Source organism: Mauremys mutica, chromosome 7, assembly GCF_020497125.1.
Source record: "Mauremys mutica isolate MM-2020 ecotype Southern chromosome 7, ASM2049712v1, whole genome shotgun sequence".
NCBI lineage: Eukaryota > Metazoa > Chordata > Testudines > Geoemydidae > Mauremys > Mauremys mutica.
The window spans coordinates 87,087,148-87,110,667 of record NC_059078.1 but is presented as its reverse complement, the minus strand read 5'-3'; the positions used below and the strand labels follow the sequence as shown (position 1 = coordinate 87,110,667).

Genomic DNA, 23,520 nt, shown 5'->3' with positions numbered 1-23,520 from the left:
TCTCCATTGAAGCAGCAGGGGCAAAGGCTTCTTATGTTATCAGGGGATGGGTGGACTATTCACTGAAAACACTTATATGACAACCTCCTCCTCCAAATTAACTTCTGAATTCCAGAGGCAAATGGCCCAAGCCCATGCATTTCTCTGTGATTTCCCACCTAGGTCAGAAAACCAGGCCAACATTTTTTCTTGCAGGATAGAATTTTCTTAATAGACCTTTACCCAGCCTTTACTTCAGTAATGGTGTCCCTGCGACAACTCGCTTCACCTGGCCTTTCTGAAATACAGTGAGATACAGCACAGTGGCAGTACCAGAGAGAACTAGGTGCTACATTACTAGAAGAGATGATGCAGCATTTCTGTACTAGGAATTCCTGGGCATCATTCTGGAACATGGTGCAGATGATAAACTAGCATGTAGCTCTGTAGTTCCAGGATTCTGTGCTGTAACATACTGGGGGTATTGCAATTGTGGCTGAGTAACATGGTTTACTGGACCCACTGTTGTGTTATAACAGAACAGACATGGTATGGCCTGTGTGTCCAGGTTCTCCTGTAGAAGGTATCTTTAGGGTGGAGGCTTCTGGGGGGCCAGCCCCCTCTCCTTTCTAGATAGAAGGAGTGGAAACTGCAAGTGGCCTGCTGCCATTTCTGGAAGCAGCACATTCCTCCACCTGATTGACCTCACAATCTCCAGCCTACCTTAAAGGGGCACAATGTATCATTCTGCTCTTATTGTTTAAGTGGAGGAATGTATTGTTACAATAGAGTATCTGTCTGAAGGTAGCAAGGCTATGTCTTTGCATTGCAGACTACGTTACGCAGTACTGCAGTATGGCAGCAGTAATGGAGTCAGACCAAATGGAGTGGTATGATAGGATTGCAGATGGCATCCATTTGCTGCCTGCAGAGTTGAGTGTGTGTAGGTGGTTGCTGGGAGGTCACGCTTTCCCCTTTATTAACTCTTGAGCTGCCTGAAATAAAATAGGACATGGGAGACAATATTTTCTTTAAATCCACAGACTCTGTGTGTATGGTTTAAACCCTTTCATGGCGAAAGCATAAATTCCCTGGTGCAAAGCCTATATTCCAAATGGCATGGTATAATAGTAATGCAGAATCTGGGCTGGCCATGTTCAGCCATGGAACAGCATTTACAGAATGATACCATAGGATGTGTAATTCCCCTACCCTGCCATTCCAGACCTCATATTGCTATATGATATTGGGAATGAAGCCCAGGCACCTGGGTAAAGGCATTACAGATCCTATGGTATGTTCTGGTGATGCAGTTCCGTGATTGCACATGGCTTAGGTTCTCCATGGTGCTGAATTGGATGAGGTGGTACATGTCAGACACTGATGCAGGAAGTGAGTTGAGGAGCAGGTATCGTAGTCACTGTCCCCTTTTCTTTGTTTTATTCATACACCCTTAGGATTTTGACCTGCTGGTGATTTCAATAGCAGATGAAAATGATAACCGGCCACTTTTCACTCAGAGCTCTTATGAGGCAGAGGTGATGGAGAACTCCCCAGCAGGTGCGTTTGTCCTCCCTTTAATATATGATTCTCAACTTACAGGAATTTTCTTTTATTCCCAACCCATCCCAGTTATCTCCAGCTAGATGAAGGGGATGGCCATTAGGGAAAAAAGTCCCTCCTTCATGAGCTGTCCTATATAACATCGTTAACTGAACACCGACAATGTCACTTAGCAGTGAAACGTTTTAGATCAGCCAGAGGGGGTATTGATGTGGGCTAGGATGTTACAGGGCAATGAAGATAAACATGGAGAGAAGGCTAGGTCATAGAAGCACAGAAGAATCATAGAATATTAGGGTTGGAAGGGACCTCAGGAGGTCATCTAGTCCAACCCCCTGCTCAGAGCAGGACCAACACCGCCTAAATCATCCCAGCCAGGGCTTTGTCAGGGTCACTTTATGCAAGTGGATATTTTTCCCACCAAAGTAACACTCTGGACCCACAACAAGACAATCCCTTTACAAATCATACATCTGGGTGGCATTAGGCAAATGTGCTGTTCTGTTATCTAGCCGATGAACTCCATGTCCTGAAGTCACAGACTGTGGTGCAAAGCCTGCCATGTTCTTAACTGAAGCTAATTGCTCTAGTACAGCCAAACTGCCTAACCGTCTATTGTCATGTTTTGCTGAAATATGGCAGCATTTTGTTCTTGTTATTTCAGACTGAGTGAGTTCTGTCTGCCATAAACCAGGACAAGTTGAGCAGCTTTATGTTTCATTAGTGTAGGGAACAGCCTTCTTTAACCCTCGCTGCTGGAACAGTGTTTGCTTTTAGAGGTAGTATAGTAAAATGTCTGGCTTCTGCAGTTTATACCAGATGACTACTTTGTTCAGCTCCCCCAGTTGGTAGCAATTTTCCCCCTTTTCCCCCTTAAAATAACTCCCACTCTGAGATCACAAGTGTCTTTGTTTGGCTTGGAACATAAACTCCTTAAAGGCTCTTGTACACTGGGAACAACTTGGCTGATCAGTGCACTTGCAAAAATACTCTTTGAGACTAACATGCATCCAAAATAGCTAGCAAACTCCAACAAGCCCCGATCCATGTCCCTGCCACACATGCTCACACACAGCAGGGCTGGCTCCAAGTTTTTTGCCGCCCCAAGCAAAAAAATTTTCCCGTGCCCCCCCCAGCCCTGCCCCAACTCTGCCCCTTCCCCACCCCATTCCAACTCCTTCCCCAAATCCCCAGCCCTGCTTCCTCCCCTGGACGCACCGCACAGAGCAGCGGCACGCTTGCGGGAGGAGGCGGAGGTGAGCTGGGGCGGGGAGCGGTTCCTCTGCTGGTTACTTCCTGTGGCCCTCCCCATGCCCCCCACTGCTGCACCTCATCTCCGCTCAGGGTCCGACTCCCGGGTTTTTGTGCCTCAAGCAAAAAAAAAAAGGGGAGCTGGAGTGCCGCCCTTTGGAGCCCTGGTGCCTAGAGCCGGCCCTGACACACAGACATGTATATTAGGCTGAGTTCAGGGACAAATCAAGTAAGCAAGACTCTGCTGCAAAGCATGCTGGGAAGTACCTTTCAAGTCACTGTGGTCGGTTCAAAAGGTCTGATGGCTTTGTTTGTTTGTTTTTTAGCAGAGTGTTAGACCTCTCCCTACGGGCGTCTTGAGTCAGTCTGCCAAGGCTGCAACAGCCATTATTTCACTGTCTCATGTCACCTCACTCTGTCTGCCTCATTCATTTGTTGCTATCAGTCACAAGTCACTGTGGGGGAGGAGGGGGAGAGAGGAGGTGTCCATGAAGGGCTCCCCACCAGTTGCTAACACTTCTTGTTTGATTCAGGAACTCCCATCACAGTGCTCAATGGTCCAGTTCTAGCTTTGGACAATGATCAGGGCATCAATGCACTGGTGAGGTACCAGCTGCTGGGGATGCCAACGGACCTCTTCATTGTCAACAACAGAACAGGTAAGCTAGCCACACGCACCCTGGTTATAAGGTGCCCTGTCAAAGCCGGCTCTGTCTGAAATATAGAGCTACTGGGTAACATTGCCAGTTCCGAGGCACAGATGTTTCCAGAGTTTGAAAGCTGTTGGATTGCACCTGAGTTTAGTCTGCACCCTCTCTTGAAGTTGCCTCTTGGTGGTTGGTTTTTTTCTGGCTGACTTTTACTATCCTCCAGGTGTCATTTTGGTAAAACCTGGCAGAGTGATTGACAGGGAAGCCTTCCTGAACCCACGCCTTGAGCTCACACTGGTGGCAGAGGATGTTGGCAAGCTGAACAGCACTGCTAGGCTCACTGTGACCATACTGGATGATAATGACAACAGGCCATCGTTTAACCCAGCAGTGGTGACAGTGCAACTGCAGGAAAACAGCCCCCCAGGTCAGACTGATACCACTGTGTGGGAAGGAAACGGGACAGAGATGGAGATGGGGACTGGGATGGAGAAACTAGCCGTGGGGACATCAAAAGGACAGAAGATATCAAGGCTGGGAGGATTCAGGGTTTCAGTCTGTGAGGGTGAAGGGATTTTGCAGAAAGGGAGTTTGGGGACTTGGGGGCTATGTTTGCAGTGCCCCGCCAGTAGCATCACAGCTTACAGGTGAGGGGAGCAAGTCTCCTCTGTCCATAGTAATAATCATGGGCTACAAGACTTCAACTCCATCAAGGAGCTGACCTACCAGAGTGAAGCTCAGTTTCATTTTTTTCACAGGGTTGCATGTTTCCTTTTTTCATAATGTAGGTGTGATGTGTTTGCATGGTGCACAGTCTGATTGCACACTCCAGACCACTGATGTCGCCATTGGCATAATGGGGTTGTGCACAGTAGGGCACTTCTCCATACTTCCAGTGACACCGAGAACATGATGTTCCTGTTGCCATCTGACTAATGTGGATTTGTACAGATAGTTCTAGTACTGCATGTCAAATGTTTACATACATGTATCAGAGTAGCAGCCGTGTTAGTCTGTATCCACAAAAAGAACAGGCGTACTTGTGGCACCTTAGAGGCTAACAAATTTATTTGAGCATAAGTATTGTGGGCTACAGCCCACTTCATCAGATGCATAGAATGGAACACACAGAAAGAAGATATTTATACATACAGAGAACATGAAAAGGTGGAAGTGGCCACTTTTTCATGTTCTCTGTATGTATATATATCTTCTTACTATATATTTCATTCTATGCATCTGATACAGTGAGCTGTAGCCCATGAAAGCTTATGCTCAAATAAATTTGTTAGCCTCTAAGGTGCCACAAGTACGCCTCGTTCTTTCTTTTTACATACATGTATGTTCCTCAGTTTTCTCTCAATGTCATGGGTCGGACCAGTAAGGAGAATTTGCCAATCAGCTTTACAAAGTTGTCTGGGTTTTTCTCTTGTCTGTATTACACCAGCAAACTGGGATTTCTATGATTTCCCCTCTGCACTTTCCTCTGAAACCTGATGAATAAGCCAGACACCAGTTTGATTTTATCTGTGCCTTTATTTGCTTTACTTGCAGCTGTCCCTTGGTTTTTATCTGTGTGCTTGCAAGGGCTGTCACTCCCCATGCTTAGGGCATAGCTTAGGGAGGAGGAAATTTCCCTGTGTGTAAATTTAGTTAGTCTAGTTATAGAGGTACTAGAGCTTCATTTGCAGCCTCCAGCATTGGCCACTCGCAGTGAGAGGATGGTGGACTAGATGAACCACTGGACTGTTCCAGCCTGGTGGTTCACTTGCTGAAAATGACCTAGGGGAATGAAAAAGTCTCAAATGTCAGAGTATGGGTTTCCTCCCCCCCAGGTTTTTCTGTCCTTCAGGTAATGGCTACAGATGCAGACAGCGGCCTCAACCAGCAGTTGAGCTACCGGATCGAGGGTGGAGCTCAGGATAAGTTCCTGATCAATGCTAACTCCGGAGTAATCCTAGTGGCCAACATCACCATAGATAGGGAAGAAAGGGACACCTACAGGCTGACAGTGATGGCTGTGGATCGAGGCATGCCCCCTCTCTCTGGCACCGCCACCGTCAACATCCTTGTTGCTGACGTCAATGATTATCGGCCGGAGTTCATCAACCCAATCCAGACGGTCAGCGTGCTTGAGTCAGCAGTGCCTGGCACCATCATCGCTGAGGTCACAGCAATAGACAGAGATCTCAACCCCCGGTTAGAATATTACATCATTGAGATTCTGGCCAAGGATGACACCAATGCTCTAGTGCTGGGCCAGCAAGGAGCATTTGCCGTGGATTTTAAAACAGGTACAAGAACAAGAGAAACTGTTTGTATGGCTGAGCCTCTCTCTTCCCTTTTCTACTTCTTCCCATCCCTATCTGCTCTCTCTCGCTCACCCCCCCCCCGTCATGCTTTCTTTCTCTTTGTCTTTCCTTAGCCCTTCCTTGCTCTTGCCACCCTTCTCTGTCTTTTTCTTCCTTTCTCGTAAGTCTTTCTCACTCTCCTTGTCCTCTCTCTCAGCTGCACTTCAACAGCACTGCACTGCCAACTAACTAACTAACTAAGCCTTTTCTTTTCCTTATGGCTCCCAGCCTGGCAGGTTTGATCTCTCTATTTGTGTGTCAATCTCAGTCAGTCCTCTGTCCGCTTCATCCATTGTCTCCCTTCCATCTCAGTCATAACCATGATCACTCTCATCACTGGCTGGGTGCTTGGCTGCCTCACGCTGTGAGGGAGCAGCCCTGACATACGCAGCTGGCTGTTGTTTAGCCTTCGCAGACTGAACGCAGACACCCGCTCAGCAGCGGCTCGCTGGTGGGGGAGGGGACTCTTTCGGGTAAGTGATCTCTTGCTTGCCATGTTTTGGTGTATAGAGAGGTGGGTGTAAGGGACGTCTCACTTGCTGATGAGACCACAGTCCCAGATCGCACGCCTCCGGTCTCTTCATGACGCAGGGCCTTGTGCTGTGGAACAACAGGACTGACGTAGTGCAAGCTCAGGTGTGGAAAGCTGACTCATAAAAAAGGCAGAAGAAACCTGCACGTCTCTCCCCCACGGCTATGACGAGGGCTTTGGGTGAAATAAAGGGCTAGATCCCCATCAGTGTGAAGCACTGTCGCTCTGATGGATTCAGTGGAGCTACACAATTTACACCAGCTGAAGAGCTGACCCCAAAGTTCAGAATTCACTTCCCGTCCCCAGCACAAATGCACCCAGTTGCTAAAACAGACTGATGTCTACTTAGCTCCATCCTGAGGCAGGGTGGTGTGGGTGTGCTTTTAACAAAGAGCTGGATTTTTGCCTGTTGACTTTTTTCCTTTTAATCTATAAATGACATAGGGAAAGGCAGGAGGCCACCACACAGGGGCAGAGAGGCTTGTGGGGTAATAAAGGGCTTCCTGGGGTTGGTGCTCTGTGCCCCTCTGCCTAGAGGAATCCGGCAGGGCCGCTGCAGAGTTTACAATCTATGTAAGTGGTGGTTTTCTTTCCTTTTCTGCTTTGCAGGAGCTGTGAAGGTTAAGTCCTCCCTAAACAGGGAGCTAGTGGCCACGTATGAAGTCACCATCTCTGTCCATGATAACGCCAGCGATGTTGTTGACCGTTCCGTCAGCGTGCCAAATGGTAAGAGAACTCCTGCTGCAGACAGCTCACATTCCAGTGTGAGAGTTGGGCTGGGCCGCAGATCAGTTCAGGCTATGGCATTTTTTGGCTAAGGACCTGGCTTCAAACCCTGTTGGTGGTTATGCCAGAAGGAAATGATGGATTCTCAGGCAAGGCCCCCAATGGCTGTATTTCCACATTATCAAACCATGCTGCAGTTTGGCATGACTGCAGCTTCGGCTAAGGGAGATCCCAGGAATAGAGTAAAAGCGGGTGTGCAGGTCAGGGCAAAGCAGGGACCCAAAACTAGAAAAGCAATAAATGCTGCATGAGGGAAATGATCTGATGGAGAGCAGGATTGGGGGACCAAAACCTGGAATAGCAGAGGGTGCTTCCTCCATTTTATAGCTGCATTATTTCTCCTGCTGATCCCCGTGGGTTTATGTTTTAAATCTACTTTTTTCCCTAACAAAACAGCCCCCTGCTATATTGCAGGTCCCATGCCGAAAGAAAGTTCATATGTGCTGTAACAGCAGTAGGTGTTTTGTGACTATGAGCAAAGTGCTGTTAGCCGGGAGGGTATATTGTGATCCGAGGGTATGCTTCATTGCATCTCTATTTCTACAGGCTGCTGGGAGGTCTGCTATTGGTAAGATACATGCTTATAATTGATCAGGCTGGATATCCCACCCCATTCTAGCACTGCCTTAACCATGGCTTTCTTAGATTTTGAGTACAACTGAACTGGTATTTAATTTTGTATAAATAATGTACCGCACCTAGTAACACCCATTCCTGAGGTCACTGATCCTGAGTTCTTGGATGCCTTGATGATCTACTTCCTGTTGGGTAGGAAGACTCAGGCTCACCAACAGGGGGGCGGCAAAGGGGGCAATTGCCCAGAGGCCTGGACGATTTAAAAGGGCCTGGGGGGCCCCTGGCCACTGCCGGCAGCGCAGTGGGATTAAGGCAGGCTTCCTGCCCACCCACGCTCCGCACCAGTCGCAGAAGCGGCCAGCACAGCATGTCCCTGCAGCCCCTGGTGGGGGGGTCTCCACATGCTACACCTGCCACAAGCGCCGACTCTGCAGCTCCCATTGACCAGAAACTGTGGCCAATGGGAACTGCAGGGGCAGTGCCTGCAGGCAGTGGCATGCGGAGACCCCCCTGGCCCCCCCACCTAGGAGCTGCTACTAGCGGGGCGTGCCAGTCACTTTCAGGAGCCACCTGAGGTAAGTGCCAACCTCCCTGACCCCCTCCTGCACCACAGCCTAGAGCCTGCACCCCGCACTGCCTCTCGCATCCCAAACCCCATCCCAGAGCCCATACCCTGCACCCAAACTCCCTCCTAGAGCTCAACCCCTCACCCCCTCCCACACCCAAACTCCCTCCCAGAGCCTGCACCCTCTCCCACATCCCAACCCCCTGCCCCAGCCTGGTGAAAGTGAATGAGGGTGGGAAAGAGCGAGCAAAAGAGGGAGGGGGGATGGAGTGAGCAGGGGCGGGGCCTTGGAGAAGGGGCAGAACAGGGGTGTGGCCTCAGGGCAGGGGGCGGGGTCTTTGGGTTTTCACAATTAGACAGTTGGCAACCCTACCAGGTGGGCATGTGGAAACCCTGGCTGTACCGGCAGCTCGCTGGGCACGAGCCAGCACAGGCGCAGCACCACCCAAATATCAGGTGGACCACATCTGCGCCGGCATGGCTTGTGCATGCTTGAGGGCTCATTGACTGTTCTGCCCTGGGGCCTGGAATTGCTGTCAGCGGGCCTGGGAAGACGCCATTGTTCTGTCTAACAGCAGCTCTTTGAGAAAGCTGTAAGTGATGGCAGCCTTGCAAAATTCTTACAAGAGTTTACCAGCCCAGGCCCAAGTGCCTTTTCCAGGATCAAAAAACTACTCATCTTTTACTTTCCTATCAAAGAAAATTACTTTCCCTGGGACATGTGAATGACTAGAATTTTTCAAGTCTGCTGTAGGGTCTTTGAATAAGTCAGGCCCATCTTATTTCTGGAAGCAGCTGGTGGAACTTCACTTCCCTTCTCCCAGCAATGAGCTAGGCATCAAAAACAGGCAAAGCGAGGGCTTCAGAATGTGGGTAGAGCAGCTCCTGCAAAAGCCCAGAGCTCTCCATGAAGGAATGAATATTAAACTTAAACTTTCTGGCCAGGTCCTCAAATCAACTGAGCTCCGTTGACTTTAGTGGAGCTGCATAATTCCATCTGCTGAGGATCTGACACACCACTTACTTACCATCCCTCCTTTCTTTCTCTCTCTCCCATTCTCCACTTGCTTCTCTTTCATCCTGTCTCTTTTTCATCTGGTCCCCATCCATCTACTCTCACCCCCCCATCTCTGCCTCCCCTGTCTTCACAGCTAAGCTGACAGTGAACGTGCTGGATGTCAATGACAACACTCCCCGATTCCGTCCGTTTGGGGCCACCTATTTCACTGAGAGGATCGTGGAAGGGGCCACACCGGGGACCACCCTGATTTCCTTGTCTGCGGTGGACCCAGACAAAGGTGCCAATGGACAGATCACCTATGAGTTGCTGAACCTTTCACCTGAAGGGTATGCCCGACTTGAAGACCTCTCAGCAGGTAGGTGGGGGAATTTAGGAGTCCCTCTTCTCACCTGTGACCCTCTAAATCTTATCAAAGGGACAGCAGGGAGGGGATGAATGCAGATGCTGAGGTGAGGACTAATCTGTTGGTGTCCTTTATACAATCCTGACACAGCCCATTTCACAGAGGACCAGATCACAGCCATCCTTACTCACATTGAATGGTTCCTTATTTCACATGCCAAGAGATCACTGAAGGCATGACACTAATCACCAAGGCTGTCCTTACAGCTGTCAGCACCAGCATTGAACAGCTAGCACGTTCCTAGACCAACTCTCCGTGTTCTCCCCCACTCCCAGCCCCCACAGCAGCGCTGCTCAGAGTCTTGGTCAGCCTTCTTGAGCCTGATCCCAGTGGTGGTGAGGAAGTGATTTTCTCAAGCAGTGGAACCCATCCTATGGGAGTTTTCATGATCCATGCATATGTAGAACTATGGGAACGTCTTCTCCCTCCCTCCATAATGGACATTATAGAAATGAGATGACAGTTATCAGCCTGTCTTGTATGGCCAGGCCAGCGGTGAAAGGGCTCAGAGGGGTTCTCATTTCAGAGTCTGCTCTCTCTAGGGAAGGTTATTGCAAATAGCACGGTGGACTATGAAGAGGTGCAGTGGCTGAACTTCACTGTCCGGGCCTCAGACAATGGCTCTCCTCGGAGATCAGCTGAGATCCCAGTGTATCTCCAGATAGTGGATATCAATGACAATAATCCCATCTTCAGCCAGACGTCTTACCAGGTGAATGGGATTTAACAGTCAGAATGTGTGTTGCTGGGGGCCAACAGGGTGGGAGAAGCACGTACCTGGCCATTGTGGCAGGCTGGATGTTTGCAGGCCAAAATATTATTTACTACACAGTGCTTGCTAGTTAGAATCCCATGAGAACCATACACAGGGGAGAGCAAAACACTAATAAAACCAAGGGCAAAGCTGCTGATTAGACACTTCTTAAGGGGTCTTTGTGCAAATGACTATCAGGCCCTGAATGTTTAGCTAAGATTCAATTGGCAGAATGTTAACTGTATGCTTCTGCTAAAATGGTAAGCAGTGAGGTAGATAATAATGTTGATATTTACTTTGTCATCCTTAGGTTCCAGAGTGAGCAGCTAGTGAGGTGTGTGTTCCATTTCCCACCTATCTCAGGGCCATTATTTCAGGCTCTTTCTCTGCGCTCAGGATTAATAGGTGCTGCATTGAGTTCAGTTTGGGGGGGGTTGTTCCCATACAGAAGGGTTGAATGTTCATAGCATTTAAATGAAAGCTTAATTAATTTGCAGAATCTGGTAGTTAAAATCCGGAGAGTGTTTTAGACCCCACCCGCAAGCCCCAGAGCAGTCCCTCCCCTGCATAAAAAGAGCAGAGGCCATTCACTCATCCTCCAGACACACCGATTTTTCTGAATGCTTTGCTGGTTTTAGTGGTGTGTGGGTGGGTCAAACCCTCACTCACCTACCCTCTCTCTCCTCTTCTTTCTGCACTTGCAGAAGCCAGTCTTTGAGGATGTCCCACTGGGTACGGTCATCCTGAGGGTCAGGGCCACTGATGCGGACTCCGGGCGCTTTGCCCTCATCCAGTACAACCTGGGAGATGGAGAGGGCAAGTTTGGGATAAACCCCAACACGGTAAGAGGTGAAGAATGGAGCTGTACTGCACTAACAACAGGGATATGGGACAGGAGCACTTTAAATGGGAGGGGACTGCTGCTGACAGAATGCCCTCTGGGGTCAAAATCTCATTATATATCGTGGGAAACTGGGGGGAGGAGGAACTCTTAAAGTCCCCCTCCCCTTTTAGGGAAAAGGAGTCAAGCCTGAAGAAGGGGATTCTCCCCTTCCCTTCTGTCCTTCTCCTATTTCTGTTAAACTAATCACCTGGTATTAACCAGCAGTCAACTTACCCCAGAAATGGCATGCAAACAGCCACTTGCTTTCTGAAGGTCTGTGTATTGCAGGGTGATATCTATGTCCTGTCAGCCCTGGACCGAGAGAAGAAGGATCACTACACGCTGACTGCTGTAGCAAGGGACAACCCTGGGGACATTTCTAGTAACCGTCGAGAGAACTCTGTGCAGGTACCACGCCACAACACTGGGATGGGTTTAAGATGCATCTTTATGCCATAGGTGTAAAGCTCCATGGGTTTGTGTGCATTCTTCAGACTGTAGAAAGCCTTTGCAGAGTACAGAATATGGGAAGAGAGAGCAGCAAAGTGTGTGTGTGCGTGTGGTGTGTGTGTGTGAAAGAGAGAGAGAGAGAGCGCATATGAGTCCAAAAAGGAAGTGGCAAAAGAAAAATCAGAGAGCAAGTGAATGAGGGAAATAGCATAGAAGCCCGAGGGGGCGAAAAAACAGTATAAAAGAGGAAGCGCCCACAAGAAAGTGCCAGCAGTTCAAGATGGGATCTCTTGGTGCTACCTTGGGGCAGAGTCATTGGTATGTTATAGTGTAAGGGGACAATGTAGCATCTGAAGTGGTTACATTCCAGTGTCCTGACAAGCCCAGCAGTGCAGTTGTGATAAATGGATGCAGCTGTGATCATATCACATCTACTCTCTAGCAATATGACTTTGCAAGTTTACTGCAGTCTTTATTTTAAACAAGCCCAGAAGATACAGTGTGGCCAAGAAATAGGAGCATGCAGAGTGCAGATCCCACTGGGCTGTGTAGTAAGATACAGATCTTGGCTGTAATGGATATAAAGATGATTTTTTTTTTGAGGCTACTGGACACAGACAGACCCTGTAGTTCTCTCGGGATCTTTAGCTCCCAGAACTGAATACAGCCAGAGCTGCCTAGAGTCACTGCACAGACTCTCTCTAAGTCCTGACCTTGGATCATGGAAGGGACTGCTGACCATGCTACAGGCTGCAGCTTCTTGGAAGTCAGGCATGGTAGAAAAGAAATTCAGTGGCTCTGAGCTCTCAGTTCTGCCCTTTCATGCCAATGCCAGAGCACTTGCCACAATATCTGGAGCTAGCTCCTCTACCCTCTCCTGCTCACATATCTGCCTGCGAATCAGTTATATGTGCAGCAGTTTTAGCTGGTTATAGGGACAAGGCAGTTTCTGAAGGGCCTGTAAGGAGCAATGGATTTCAAGTTTTCTGGGCGGGGACTTCTGACAAGGCCCCCTGCTTTTCTATTCACTAGTAAAATTATCTCACCTGGTTGTCTCTGAGCAATAATCCACCACCTGACCCCATCACTGGAGAAGTCCGTCCTGCCCCCTACACCATTGCTAAAGCACAGTTTTCCTTAATGTGAGTACAGAGGCTGCTGCTCAGCTTGGGGAGAGGCCCCTGATGAGGGGGCTGGGCTGTCTGGTAACTAGCAGGCAGCTTCTGTTGAAGCAACTATTTCCCTGCCTGCCAGGTGTGGGCTGCTGTAGTCATTGTTCCTAGTGGTGCTTGGAGACATGGCAATGGCCAATGCTGGAGTCAGTCAGCATTTTGTGTAACAACATTAAATAGAGAGCAAGACGGGGGATAGAAGTATTATGGAAGAGGAGGTATTATTGTCTGATAGGGTCACTGCAGGTTCTCTGCCCCTTTATGTGTCTTTATCCACATGACCAGTTTGCTTTCACTTCAGGTGTTGATTACGGTTCTGGACATCAATGACTTCAGGCCCCAGTTTGCCAAGCGACAGTTCAGCACCAGTATGTATGAAAATGAGCCAGCGGGGACGTCTGTGATCACCATGACAGCCACGGACCTCGATGAGGGTGACAATGGAGTGGTGACCTACAGCATCGAGGGTCCTGGAGTGGGTATGCGGCCCCACTAGCAAAACTAGGCATTTAGGGGGTGGGAGAGGCACAAAGAGTGTTTCCAGAGAGAGATGGAAAATACAGAAACACAGAGTTAAAATTGGAAAGATCTAAGAGGACACAACAACCAAATCATTCTTCCCATTTCACATGCTAAGAAGTTAGCATTGGGGCCATATGCACACACAACGGCTGCACCACAGAATATTCTGTTCCCTTCGAGGCCATGCAGTGCAGCCCTGCAGACCTTTCTACTTCTGCTCAGTCTCCGATTCTCTCTTGTCTACCACACCCAAGGCTGCCACTTCCCAGACTTCCTAGTTACACAAATGTAAACTGTTTCCCGAGTTCCTGCTCCTGGAATGGGCCCACTATACATCCTCTTACATAAATAAAAACCAGGAAAGGGTGGAGGGCAGGTTGTTTTTTGAGGTGGATACTGACAGAGTATTCCAAAGTATTAAGTATCACTGAGGGGTGGTAGGTACAAGGTCAGAGCCTGCATGTGTATATAGAAAAGGGAGGGAAAACCCCACTTTTCTGAAACCTGTGAGTTCACCCCAGTTGCCGCGGTATCAAGAGGGCTGCAAATGGAATAGAGGAGGAACTGAAAATAACAGGAGAACACCTATGAACTTTACATCTTTCAGTGAGATCAGCCACAGCCTCTCTGCGGCTTTAAAGGATTCTCTGAAACTCCAACATGCCACTAGGATCTCAGCACTTCAGAGCATATGTACCTGGAACAGGGATAGCAGTGGGAAGTGTGTTGTGCTCCGTAAACAATATACTCATGGTTGTAGGGTCCTGAAGCCTACGGTGATTCAGATTTAGTGTGTTGATATGACCGAGGATGCTGCAGCCAATGATTTTCAACCAGTGAACTATAGTGTATTCAGCTGTCTGCCAGAATCCCTTAGCTGGCTAAACTGCTTCATTCTCCCAGCCTGGTTCCTAGTTTATACCATACAATAATTTATAATACTCTCTTTCCTGCAGAGAGCCCAGAGTGATAGATTTGTCTCTTCTGTCCCCAGAGGCCTTCAAGATTGATAAAGACTCCGGGCTCATCACATCCCGAAGACACCTACAGTCTTATGAGAGGTTCAATCTGACAGTGGTGGCAACAGACAAAGGCAGGCCACCTCTGTGGGGAACCACCATGCTCCAGGTGGAGGTCATTGACATTAATGATAACCGGCCAGTGTTTGTCCGGCCACCCAATGGCACCATCCTGCATATTAAAGAGGTAAACTCTGCTAACATGGTGCAGTGGTGTAGATGTCTGAACTGGTGATTACTGTCACTGTGTCATTAAGATGTCAACAGAGGGGCTTGTACTGGAAGATGCAAAACCAGGAGAAGTAACTGTGTCCCCACTAACTTGGACAGCAATGTCATGTAACAAGCCAGATTTCCAAAGGAGCAATCCATTAGCTATTGTGATCCTAGTTTTGACTGACTCTTTGATCAGATATCTCACTGTAGCCTGCTAGAACCTGCTAGAACCTGTCCCTATCAGAGGCTCTCATGAAGGGTTCAAGGAGAGCAAATTAGTGGGGACTCTCAGGGTAGCTTTAGGGAACTGAAACTTCAGGAGACAAGCAAAATAAAGAAACCACTGATCAGAGTGTGCCAAGTGTATTTATAAATGAGGTCTTCAATCTGGGGACTGAAACACTGATATTTTAAATAGTTTCTTGTCTACGTGAAGCTCTGCTTAGCTCATCCAGAGCCCAGATAGACAATGAGGCTGTTTTTCAGGTGTAGAAAATGATGTCTTTCTTTGTGTTCCCGGACTTCTTTGGAAGCTGTCCTGTATACTCCTGCATGCCTGAAGCTGTAACAGCAGCCTTGGCCACCAGATAGAAGCATTGCAAACAGACGAGAGAGCTAGGGATATTGTCAGCAGTGCAGCTGTACAGTGGACATGTGCATGAATTGTACTGGTGTGATTTAAGCCAGCATTTTGTCCTGGATCACCTTACAGTTCATAGCAGGGACTTTCTTGAAATGTTTGTGGGTGCTCACAGAAACAGACAGGGCCCCCATTAAGTACTTTGCAGGCCACTCTTCTTGTCATGGTCTGTAAAGAGGGGAGTTGGGAGATTTATTGGCGTGTGTTCCCCCGGTACATGGATGGATATTCTGTTTGTGTGTGTGAATAGGAAATACCTCTCCGGTCCAATGTGTACGAAGTCTATGCCACAGACAAGGATGAGGGTCTCAATGGAGCTGTACAGTACAACTTATTGAAAACCGGAGCAGGGAATAAAGACTGGGAGTACTTCAGTATTGACTCCAGCAGTGGACTCATCCAGACAGCAAGGAGGCTCGACCGAGAGAAACAAGCAGTGTACAGTGTAAGTCTGGGAAAAGGAGTGGTGGCTGGGACATGGATTTAGTCCACATGCTTGTTTGTCCTTACCAAGTTTGTCCTTCTCTGTCTCAGACCTGGCATCACAGGGAATGAACCATATTATCATTGAGGGAGAGTTGTATGGAGGCTCAGGACTGGTCATGCAGCAGAAAAGGACAGGGGTACACTGGCAGATCTGTGGGTGGACACAGGACTGCAATAGCTGGGGTTGTTAGCAGGTCAGGATTGAAACCGTCCCCCGAGTGGTATGGGTGAGTCCTGCACAGTGGTTGATCTCACTGTGTTAGGCTCTCTCTCTGTGCATTTCCCACTTCCACAATTAAAATTTCACCTCTCAAATAATAAAAATAATAGGAAGCAGTAACTTAGAAACTGCAAGTCCTGATGATGAACTGTTTCTCTGACACTTTGGTGTATTCCTCCCAACCCTTGTCCCTGTCCAACTGTGGTCATGGGCTGCTGTGTGCCATTGCAACTCCACCCCAAAGAAATCATCTGCAATCTAGCTACCTTTAGGGTGTTACGCATGCTGCATTCAGGCCTTTAGAGGGGGGGTTAAATGTTGGGGCTGTACATTTTTCAACTTGTAGTAATTTTAGGTCTACAGCTCACCCCAGGCTGCTGAGCACAAACCTCCCTAGTTTATCAAATGTATCAAAAGATTTACCAGCCTGATAGCTGAGTGGAACATGATGTTAATACATTCTCCGATTCCACTCCATTCGCTCCAAGACATAGGGTCACTGTTATCTTTCATTTGCTATTCCTAGCCTAGAAAAAACCTCTTCTATCAGCCTTCACCTTTTTCTCAGTCCCTAACTGTCCCCATGACTCAGTGGGTGACAGCTGAGAAAGCCAAATTCAGGACAAAGTACTGAGAAATAGAGCAGACTCACCCCAAAGTGGTGGCTATTCTATCAATAGGTTATACCAAGCCAGTAACAAAAGTGAACTTCTGTCTCACCACACTGGTTAGCAAGAAGCCAAAGATGCGGTCTCCTTAGACTCCAGCCATCGTCTCACCACCATACACTGGACTCTTATGATGACGGTTACTGAAAAGCAGTTTAATCACATATAGGGTCCTTCTAATCCCAAGAGATCAGCCACATAGACAGGTCAATATATAACTCAGATCTTACTCTGTAATCACGCTAATGCCAATCCTTTTAGTAACTAAAACTAAAGGTTTAAAATAAGAGAGTTAATAATGGCTAACAGATCACATACATACAAATAGTTGCAAAGTCCTTACATCAGGTTTGTAGCAGTGATGGAATAAACTGCTAACTTGTAAAGTCTCCCTGGTAATTTCCAGAAGATTGGAAGGTCCTCAGTCCATAGTTCAAAATGGTCCTTTTAGTTGTAAATCCATAGTCCACAGAATCAGGGCAGGAAAGGGCAAAATGGAGATATCTCAGGGATCTTTTATATCCTCTACCATGTGCCTGGAAATTTATTGTCTCCAGATGGAGTCCAGGGTCACCTGAGCATATTACATGTCCTTACAGGGCTTGATGACTCACAGGGTGTAGCCATTGCCCATATTCTTGCTGAGACGTCCACTAGAAGATCTATCTGGGCAGAATGAGGCTCTTCTATGGCCCATTGTGAGGGCCAAGTGTATTTGAAGGGCCATCAAGACATTACTTTCTGGTCTTAATGTAAATTTTACGTGGTGGGTGTTACCCAGGAATGCAACACATATGTATGATTTCACTACATAGCCAATATTCATAACTTCAGATACAAAAATGATACATGCATATAAACAGGATAATCATACTTAGTGAACCATAACTTTTCCATTGACACCTTACATGACGTACATTGTACAAGATTTGTTGCAATTGTCTAACAGTGATAATATCAATGATATAAATGTTCATATTCAATCATACAGCATCACACTAACTTCTTGGCTTGCAGTAGGACCCCCCCATTTGCTAGTGTTTTGCAGAATCTTAAAAGGCAAGCGTGTGACCAAAGTTGTGTGTGTGTTTCTCCTGCAGCTGATCATCGTGGCATGTGACCAGGGCCAGCCCACGTATGAGACCATGCAGCCTCTCCAGGTGGCACTGGATGACATTGATGACAATGAACCTATCTTCCTGAGACCACCTGTAAGCAGAGCTATCTTGCCCCCTTGCAGTGGACAGTTCTAGGTGAAGGGATATGGACTATCCGAGTACGTCTACACAGGGATAAAAGACCATGGCTGGCCTGGATCAGCTGACTTGGGCTTGGGCTGCGGAGCTAAAAATTGCTGTGTAGACATTCAGGATCAGGCTAGAGCCCGAGCTTTAAGACCCGCCACCTCCAAGGGTCCCAGAGCTTGGGCTCCAGCCCAAGCATCTACACAACAGTTTTCACCCCCGGAGCCTAAGCCCCACAAGCCCAAGTCAGCTGACTCAGGCCAGCCATGGGTTTTTAATCCCCACAGAATCATCAGGGTTGGAAGGGACCCCTCAAGAGGTCATCTAGTCCAACCCCCTGCTACAAAGCAGGACCAATCCCCAGACAGATTTTTACCCCAGTTCCCTAAATGGCCCCCTCAAGGATTGAACTCACAACCGTGGGTTTAGCAGGCCAATGCTCAAACCACTGAGCTATCCCTCCCCTGTGTAGACATAGGACACACTGAAGTTAATGAGACAGCAGACAGTTAATGTGCTAAGTGAAAATGAACATTAGCTACAAAAACAAAAATTCTCATCTCAATCCAGCTGCCAATCCTGAGCCTTCCCTATGGTGACTGGGGGTGCAGTGTGTAGTATATGTGATGAGTAATGCGGTCCCCGGGGATTAACTGAGGCCCTTGGTGTTACTTGAATGAAGTTTGTTATGATTTGTCTATTATTAGCATTTTGAGAAAAAGTCTCCAATCCGTAAGGTCAGAGTTAGCTCTATAACATCGTGATCATTGTTTATTCTTACTACTCTACTGCCTTCCCCTGTAACACTCCTTCTCTTCTCCCTGGGCCCACGCTGGCAGAGAGGTAGCCCTCAGTATCAAGCTCTGTCTGTTCCTGAACATTCCCACCCTGGTACCATTGTGGGGAATGTCACGGGTGCTGTGGATGCAGATGAGGGCTCCAATGCTATCGTCTATTACTTCATAGCAGGTAGAGTTGCTTCCCTTCTCAGTTTCTCTGTGTTTGTTTAGTGCTGCTGCTTTAATTTTGGATCAGTTAAGGGCTTGTCTACACTTAAATTGCTACCGTGGCACAGCTGCACCGCTGTAGCACTTCAGTGTAAATGCTACTTATGCCAATAGGAGGGGTTCTCCCATTGGGGCAGGTAATCCATCTCCCCAAGAGGTGATAGCTAGGTCAGTGGAAGAATTGTTCTGTTGACCTAGCACTGCCTGCACGGGGACTTAGGTCGGTTTAACAAGGCTTCTCAGGGGTGTGGATTTTTTACACCCCGACTGACATAGTTAAACTGACCTAATTTTCTAGTGTAGACCAGGCCTCAGTGTTGGTGAAGGTGCAGGACAGAGAGCAATACCTAGAGCCAGGCATAATGACAGCTGCTGTGCAAACTTCCTCAACGCCTCTCTCTCACAGCACCTACGTCCTGACCTTCATCAGCCCCTGGCTATTCCAGCCTTGTGACCCCTAAACTCTGCTATTGCATCGCAATCTTGGCTGGGAGCAAAGCTGCTATTATAGCCCTTGGACCATCACGCAGCCCTGAAGATACTCCTTGATCTTAACTTGCAACTCTGCTGCTATTCCAAGGGTGACTTAAAATGGCTTAAAATCGAGGTGGATGGGCAATCATGTCAACTCACTGCCTTTAGAAACTTACAGCATGTGTGTCCAGGTTTCTACCTAGATCTCTTCAGATGGGCCCCACAGACTCCCCTCCTCTGCCATTTCCTGCCTTGGGAGGCTGTACTGTTATTTTAGCTATTGCAGAGGCAGAGGGTCCTAAAATAAAATCCATAAGGTATTGCTTTGCTCTGGCATGAACACAACATTGCTTCTGTAAATGCAGGAGTGGCAGTGCCTGCTCTCCTTACCCTGTGAAAAATGCAGCTGTCACACAGAGCAGGTTGCTAGCAGCACAGTATCACATTCCATCTGACAATGCGACACTCCATATCAAGGACCCCAAGACATCTTACCAGGCATACGGCATGAAGCTGCATCACTAAGCCAGAGAAAAACTATCCTGCTGTTTCATGGGTTAATGAGGAGCTGAAAAAAGGGGATGTCAGGAAAATTGCTTGTAGCAGGGTGCCATAATAAGGCAACCAGCATGTGTGTGCGTGCGTTGACAGCTGTTTAAACCTTTGGTAGGGAGATGTCAGTCCTTACATGAACTCAGTGGTGTTTCACACAGTGACAGCCTATTCTGGTGAGCACACTTCTTGGGGGATAGTTTTTAAACCTCTTTCATAAGATGAGAAACTCAGCTCATGAGTTGAATTAAAGAAAATGAAACATTTAAACTGAAAGGCCAGTTCAGCTGGGAGGAAGGAGAAGAAAGGGATGGGGACACGCACGCACGCACACATACACACTCTCACTCTCACTCGCCCTGCACAGCTTGTGAGCCCTTACCGAGCACCCTCCATGCCACACAGGAACATCCCAGGCGAGAGCTGTGGTATCAGTTGTGTGGCCTTCATGTGTGCATCCCATGGGGGACTTGTTGACCCCTCCCATCTGCTTTTTCCTAGCAGGTTTAGAGGTATTTATGCAGAGGACTATTCATACATAAGAGGCTATCCAAAAAGGGAAGTGGATGTGAGGTAGCATGGTAAGGAGAATGCGAGGAGCCATTGTCACGGCATCAGTGGGACTAATTCTAGGAGATACAGAAATGGATCCAGAGTGTTCCATTTATATCCTGCCATGTGTTAAAATCTCATATGATTTCCTAAGAACTGGTGATGTTTTAGAGCTCAGGATTCCTTCGTGTTAGCAGAACCAGAATCAGGATTCATGAGCAGACTCAGTGAGCTGTGCAGGGAAGGGAATGCATCTTACTGGGTGTTTGTAAAAGATCTGTAAATGTATGGAACTAGATATATTATTTTGAAATGTTTTCCTGTGAGGACAAGGAGACCTTGGACACCATTTCTGGGCCTGACTGGAGTGGACCCAATGTAATCCTGTGGGAAGGGAGGGCAATCTGGAGAAAGGCAGGGAAAGGGCAGATTTATGGTCTGAACTGGACTTCTGTGCCCATCTGTGCTCCTCATCTATGTACCAGATCCAAAAGGGAAGTTTTAGGGCACAGGTAAGACTGACTTGCATTCCATTTACCCTTCCTAGCTGGTAACAGGGAGAACAATTTCAAGTTAAGCCAGGAGGGGAAGCTGCAGGTGCTACGAGACCTGGATCGAGAGACAGAGCCCTATTACTCCATCATTGTCAAAGCCTCCAGTAACAGGAACTGGATGCCTCCTAGGGGTCACAGGGCAGCCAGAATCCAGGCCTTGGATCCCAGCACAGACACCACTCTGCAGGAAGTCCGGATCTTTCTGGATGATATTAATGATCAGCCTCCCCGATTCTCTAAGTCAGAATACACAGCAGGTAAGGGGTGGTGTTACGAGAAGATGGCCAGCTGGTTGGTTGACTGTTTTCCCTGGGGTAAAAACAGAGGCTGCCATTTAAGGATACAAGCTCGGGTCCTGAGCATCCTGGGCTGGTGAGGGGTGAGATCACTGTGGTTTGGGATGGGGACTATTGGAAGGAAAACTGTACAAGAGGAGAAACCCAAACTTCTCCAATGAGATAGTGGAGGGGACCTGGATTAACCCACCAAGCTAAGCTCCTTTCCCAAAACCTGCCATACTGCACAGCCAATTACAATCTACCAGCAAAGCCCTGGACAGCAGCAGGTGGTTATACTGTCAGCTGCAAGCTTCCCAGGGAGATTCACTCGCTGATGAAGACTATTTGACACAGGAGTCTGGCTGTGCAGCTTCATAATAGCCCTGGCTTCTCTCCCTCTTTGGGAAAGGTTACTGGCAAAGCCAGGCAAACTGAATGGGTTCAGGGGTCAAATGGGCATATTGTCTACAGGACTGATAAGGAAACTTCTTGGTGAGGGGTTATTTTGGGGGGTGGCAGGGGTGAGGGATCTCTTTGCCATGATGGCAATTGGCATTTTCAGGGGAAACTCTTCTTTACAGTACCTCCTTACTCCAGGGTATGTGGCCCGAGATTCATGTTACATACCCTACTCCATTTTCTTCTCTTCCTTTCTTGTCCCCCACCCCCAAAAGGGGTTGCAACGGATGCCAAGGTGGGTTCAGAGCTGATCAGGGTAGTGGCACTGGACTCCGATGTGGGGAACAATAGCCTGGTCTTGTACAACATCCTGGGGATCCGTTACATCAAGCAGCACTCCAATGACTCGGAGGAGGTGGCCAGCGTCTTCAGTATTGGTAAGTACCCATTTGTCACCACAGGTGCCTCAAGCAGAGATGTTCTCACTAGACAGCGCAGAGATCCAAAGGTTCTCATTCCCCTCCGTCCCACCCATAAGCAGGGACTGAAATGACAGTTAGCTAGTCCGAGTGGGGAAGTTTAAGGGTGCCATGTTTGCAGCCAGACCTCCCATCTCAGATTTCTTTGGTCCCACGTGTGATCCTCCCACAGCAGTGGCTGAAATTGATGCACTGTTTCTGTGGCTCAGAGTGGGTATGCAGAGCTGTCCACCACACAGATAGGGAGCACTTTTTTCTTTTTCTCATTTTTTCTGCTATGTCTTCAACAGTCTCTTGCTGGGGAGCCATTTGAAGTAGGTGTGGGTTTGCATGAGGAGGCAACAGCCTCCAAGGCACAAGGAGAGGAATAATGTTCACACCAGAGATGATGTTATGGGCCAGGTTATATGCTATGGATAAATCCCCATCCAGCCCAAACAGCACAAAGGAAGCTGAGAGTCTATTTATTTACTGATGGTCATCTAAAATTATTGGGCTAATTCTTGATTGGCTCTCCCCAAAGGTAACTTGGATGGGATCCTGCGAACCTTTGACCTTTTCACAGCCTACAACCCTGGCTACTTTGTGGTGGACATCATGGCTTCAGACCTAGCAGGGCATAATGACACTGCCATTGTCGGAATCTACATCTTGCGTGATGACCAGCGGGTGAAAATCATCATCAACGAGATCCCAGACAAGGTGCGGCAGTTTGAGGAAGAGTTCATCAGTCTGTTGTCCAACATCACAGGAGCCATTGTCAACACAGATGATGTGCAGGTAATAATAGCTCCTGGGCCATGCACATACCCTGATGTGCCATAACATGGCTCACGCTGCTTAGAATCTGGGACTAGATGATAGAGGACGGATCACTTGAAATTGCCCTGTTCTGTTCATTCACTCTGAAGACTCTGGTCACTGTTGAAAGACAGGATACTGGGCTAGATGGACCGTTGGTCTGACCCCGTGTGGCCATTTTTATGACTTACAACAGAAATCTAGCCACAAAGTGATTGATCTACCACTGATGGTTCAAGAACCCCCCTTATTTTATTTTTAACTGGTCTCCCCTGAAACAGGAGCAGAATGTGTGCCCTGTTCCTTCCATCACCCACCATCATGAACTCTAGTGGCAGCGGAGAGGGATCCAATCTTCTGCAGCACTTTTGACTGACATCTAATGTCTCTGTATAGAAAGTTAGCATGTTGGGATATAGCCAGACTGAGGACACTTGATCATTGTGTATCAGCTCAGTGGGAACACTGCAGGA

The 23,520-nt window shown here is 48.0% G+C and overlaps 1 protein-coding gene across 22 annotated transcripts in view; it reads left to right on the top strand.

Annotated features, from left to right (window-relative positions):
• Positions 1 to 23,520, top strand: part of CDH23 (cadherin related 23) — a 529,883-nt gene that overhangs the window by 496,394 nt on the left and 9,969 nt on the right. For all 22 annotated transcript variants that reach the window (XM_045025469.1, XM_045025474.1, XM_045025468.1 and 19 more), the window contains 17 exons: positions 1,437 to 1,539; positions 3,327 to 3,452; positions 3,667 to 3,870; positions 5,279 to 5,737; positions 6,936 to 7,052; positions 9,405 to 9,629; positions 10,220 to 10,389; positions 11,136 to 11,273; positions 11,603 to 11,722; positions 13,238 to 13,415; positions 14,453 to 14,664; positions 15,584 to 15,778; positions 17,808 to 17,918; positions 18,791 to 18,920; positions 21,084 to 21,347; positions 22,043 to 22,204; positions 22,770 to 23,026. In XM_045025469.1, coding sequence (XP_044881404.1) covers positions 1,437 to 1,539; positions 3,327 to 3,452; positions 3,667 to 3,870; positions 5,279 to 5,737; positions 6,936 to 7,052; positions 9,405 to 9,629; positions 10,220 to 10,389; positions 11,136 to 11,273; positions 11,603 to 11,722; positions 13,238 to 13,415; positions 14,453 to 14,664; positions 15,584 to 15,778; positions 17,808 to 17,918; positions 18,791 to 18,920; positions 21,084 to 21,347; positions 22,043 to 22,204; positions 22,770 to 23,026 — 3,171 coding nt within the window. The remainder of the gene's footprint in view (positions 1 to 1,436; positions 1,540 to 3,326; positions 3,453 to 3,666; positions 3,871 to 5,278; positions 5,738 to 6,935; positions 7,053 to 9,404; positions 9,630 to 10,219; positions 10,390 to 11,135; positions 11,274 to 11,602; positions 11,723 to 13,237; positions 13,416 to 14,452; positions 14,665 to 15,583; positions 15,779 to 17,807; positions 17,919 to 18,790; positions 18,921 to 21,083; positions 21,348 to 22,042; positions 22,205 to 22,769; positions 23,027 to 23,520) is intronic.